The sequence below is a fragment of the Papaver somniferum genome, chromosome 1, assembly GCF_003573695.1.
Source record: "Papaver somniferum cultivar HN1 chromosome 1, ASM357369v1, whole genome shotgun sequence".
Taxonomy (NCBI): domain Eukaryota; kingdom Viridiplantae; phylum Streptophyta; class Magnoliopsida; order Ranunculales; family Papaveraceae; genus Papaver; species Papaver somniferum.
This window is the reverse complement of record NC_039358.1, coordinates 129,490,679-129,494,068: the sequence shown is the minus strand read 5'-3', so window position 1 is coordinate 129,494,068 and position 3,390 is coordinate 129,490,679. Positions and strand designations below refer to the sequence as shown.

Here is a 3,390-nt window from a genome sequence, read left to right as displayed (position 1 = left end):
AAATCCTCCTTAAAAAACTAGTATCTTCTGCAACTTCATTTGATTTCAAGTTGGAGAATCCACTAACAAAAGGGTTTCATTTTCATGTCACACTGAATCACTGGTTCTAAGCTAGGCGATAGGAGGATATAAGAAGCTTTTCATTTCTCCATCTCAATTTCATGTACAGGCTGAATCAGTGTCTGGTTTTGATATGTATGTATATATATATATATATACAACTGAAAGTGAATTACATATTTCTGAAGTTTCTGTACAATGGTGTTTTCCGGTGTCCCTAACATGTATATACAATTCACAAATAACATTCAACATATATCCGCGACATTCCGTACGATTCCTTCATGTTCTAATGGAACAATGGTTGACGAATGTGGAGGCTGCGACAGTGGAATCAAAGACCTCGGCTGGCTGCTACCCCCATTAATGATCTTTTCGCACGTCTCGATCAAACAATGCCTACAAGTTGGGCATGTTGAGTGCGAACTGAGCCATTTACCGATGCATTTAATATGAAACCCATGGTTGCATTTAGGTAGAATTCTGATTCGCTCTCCCTGAGCGAACTCTGAGAGGCATATAACGCATTCAGTGTCTAAACCCGGAAGCTTTAACCCGCCAGATGAGTAAGTAACTACGGGAAATGTCTTGAGAGCCTTTTTCCTTATTCCTGTGTTAGCAACTGACTGAATTGGTCTGTTGTCACCGGAATCACGTGCAAGCCGATTAGAGTAACCTAATGCACATCTAATGATGGAATTAAGCACTAGTACACATATCAGTGCACATACAAGCACTGAAAGAACCATAATTACATTTGCATCAATCATACTCTCGGGTTCTTTTGTACCGGCGTGTAGGGAGATAGGTGAGCCTGTTGATACGCGAGGAATAATTTGTAAAAGTAGCTTCCTTGATGGAAAAGAAGAAGTAGAGGAAGGAGAAGAAGACATTGTTGATTTGAGTTCGTTTGTTGTTACCTTAGGATATATTTTTCTGGAGTTGCTATAGTCGTTTTGGATTCTGTAGGGGTCGGGGTTAGAAGGTATATATAGTGTTTTAGGTTGGCTTTCTGAAGTTAAAATATTTCAAGTGAACACAAGTTGTTAATGGTATTTGATCAAATATTCAAGGGAATTTTAAGAAAGTGCCACACTTTTAATTTCATGTTTAAGAAACTGCCACCGTTTTTTTCAATATTAATTAAATGCCACAACTGTTAGTTTTTCCGTCAGGACCCACACATTTGGTCTTTTTCGCTGACTCGGTAAAAAGAATCTGCCGCGATTTACATATTTACCCTTGAAAAGCCTGTTATACTAGTCGCAGGTTCACCATCATTATCACCGGTAAACAAAAAAAGAAAAGAATAACAACCTGCCTTTCTTCTGGTGCCGCTGCCCGTATAGGTTCTCCATGAATGAATTTAGAAGATTGGGAGTGCTAAGAGGGGAAAATTGATTGAGTGATGAATTAAGTAGAAAAATCCGGTGATTGTGTTTAATTAAGATTTCTATTATTGTTTCAATCTGATTGATAGAATTGGTGATTGCTGTTAGGGTTCTTAAATCGAAAGCAAGAAAATCCAGAGGTAATCGTTGGTGGTCATGGTAAGCTTTCAATTGGGTATTTGCTAGCATGAATGGTAATGGGTTGGAAGAGGTTGGTACGAATGAGAAAGAGATGGATATGGTGAATTTGCTGGCGTCCGGAACCAGAAAAGGGGAAGAGATTGAGCTGAAATTCAGGTGGAAATGTGCTGCTTCCGTGTCTGATTTTTGGGAGTCTACGATGGGTATTTGCCAGGGTCCATCAAGAGCTTTTATAGCTCGACTTGCATGCTGAAATGAGTACGAAATGTTGAGCAGTTGATGGACTTTGAAGACCAATTGAACCAGAGAAGATAATGGTGTTGTTGGTTGATAATTGGGATTGGATTTGGAGATTTATTATTGTTGAATGGTTTCTGAACTATGGGTTTGTTGTGAATTGAATTTGCAGGTGTTTGGGTGAGTTTAGAAGCTATAGAAAGTTCAATGTTACAGCAAGATGAGAATGGCACATCAGGTGTTCGATAAAAGGCCTAAATGACTTTTTCTTCACCTCTTCAAGCTCAGTTTCTGTCAGTTGAGCCTGTGCACAAGGGATGTTGCTGAAAATTGCTTGTGGAGGTATTTTCCATGAGTTCTGATGGCTGGGTTCATATGAGTCTAAAGCAATTTTATGAGATTGATGGGGGCAGAGAAATATGTGGTGATTCAGGGCAAGTTTTGGCAGTAAACTTAGTTAAGAAAACAGCTTGGTGTTGATGTAATTCCTATGGGTTATGTTAGCTTGAATTGGTAATGAAAGGGGTAGTTGTTGGACTGACTTTGTGATGGGCACTTACAAGGGTTTTGTTGAATCAAGAAGAGTAAGAAACCCAAGCTGTCAGTGGTCGGTGAATGGTTGAGACGATTTGAGGGTGTAGATGTCTTTTACTAGGATGGGTAACTGCCACCTATGCACTAACTAATGTCAATAATTTTTTGGATGGAAAATGTCAAATGTGTGGTATTAAATAAATTCTGAAAAAAACGGTGGCAGTTTCTTAAACATGAAATTGAAAGTGTGTCACTTTATTAAAATCCGAACATTCAAAGTATAAACAACAGAATAGGTCCGGGCTTTTGCAACTTTTTAGATATGGACACGAAAATGTTATCGTTTTAATTGACCAAGCAACAAAGAATGTGTGAATATGTTTTTCTAATCAACTTTTTTTTGAATGATTTGGAAGTTCCACTTTAATATGAATTCTCCCATTTATGGGACTTAAATATAAGCACCCATCTTATCAGATTAAACTCAGTGTACTCTCTATAACTTTTTCCACTTTTGTATCTTATCCATTAATAAGAAAGTAGTAATAATCTAAAATGAAAAATTCCCTCACGCAGGACAAATTTTGATAAGCAAATTTCATCAGGATAGCAAAAAAGAATGAAAATGCCCTCACGAAGGATTGAGCTGCGGATCTTCAATTTACAAGACTGACGCTCTACCACTGAGCGATAAGGGCGACCACATCTATTGGTCATTCCCAAAATAAAATAACGAAATGGAAACGAGAATCATACAACAACACGACCAAATATCCCTTGGTATCAGTGGATATTTGCTTCACGATACACGGATACCAGGTCTTTTAGGCCTGTTCAACTCGAGTCATGAATTATTTTTTTCATTTATGGGGGTGGTTTGCTTCTTGATTTGTATCCGTCTATCTTATTACTCACCAATATTATTTTCTTCAAATAATGTCCAGATTTTTTTTAAAGATATTCGACTCAACTCATATTTTCAGTAGCATTTGAAGCATCACTCCAGTAGAAGGTGGAAGCTTTTTTT

General features: G+C 37.8%; 1 protein-coding gene and 1 non-coding gene across 2 annotated transcripts; both read right to left on the bottom strand.

The window, feature by feature from the left end:
• Window positions 1-308: 308 nt before the first annotated feature.
• Window positions 309-953, bottom strand: LOC113350669 (RING-H2 finger protein ATL78-like). Its single transcript, XM_026594802.1, has one exon. It carries the CDS (start codon window positions 951-953, stop codon window positions 309-311), a length of 645 nt encoding a protein of 214 aa, XP_026450587.1.
• Window positions 954-2,989: 2,036 nt separating this feature from the next.
• TRNAT-UGU lies at window positions 2,990-3,061 on the bottom strand. The gene has a single exon. It is a non-coding gene; the product is annotated as a tRNA-Thr (tRNA).
• Between the last annotated feature and the right edge of the window lie 329 nt (window positions 3,062-3,390).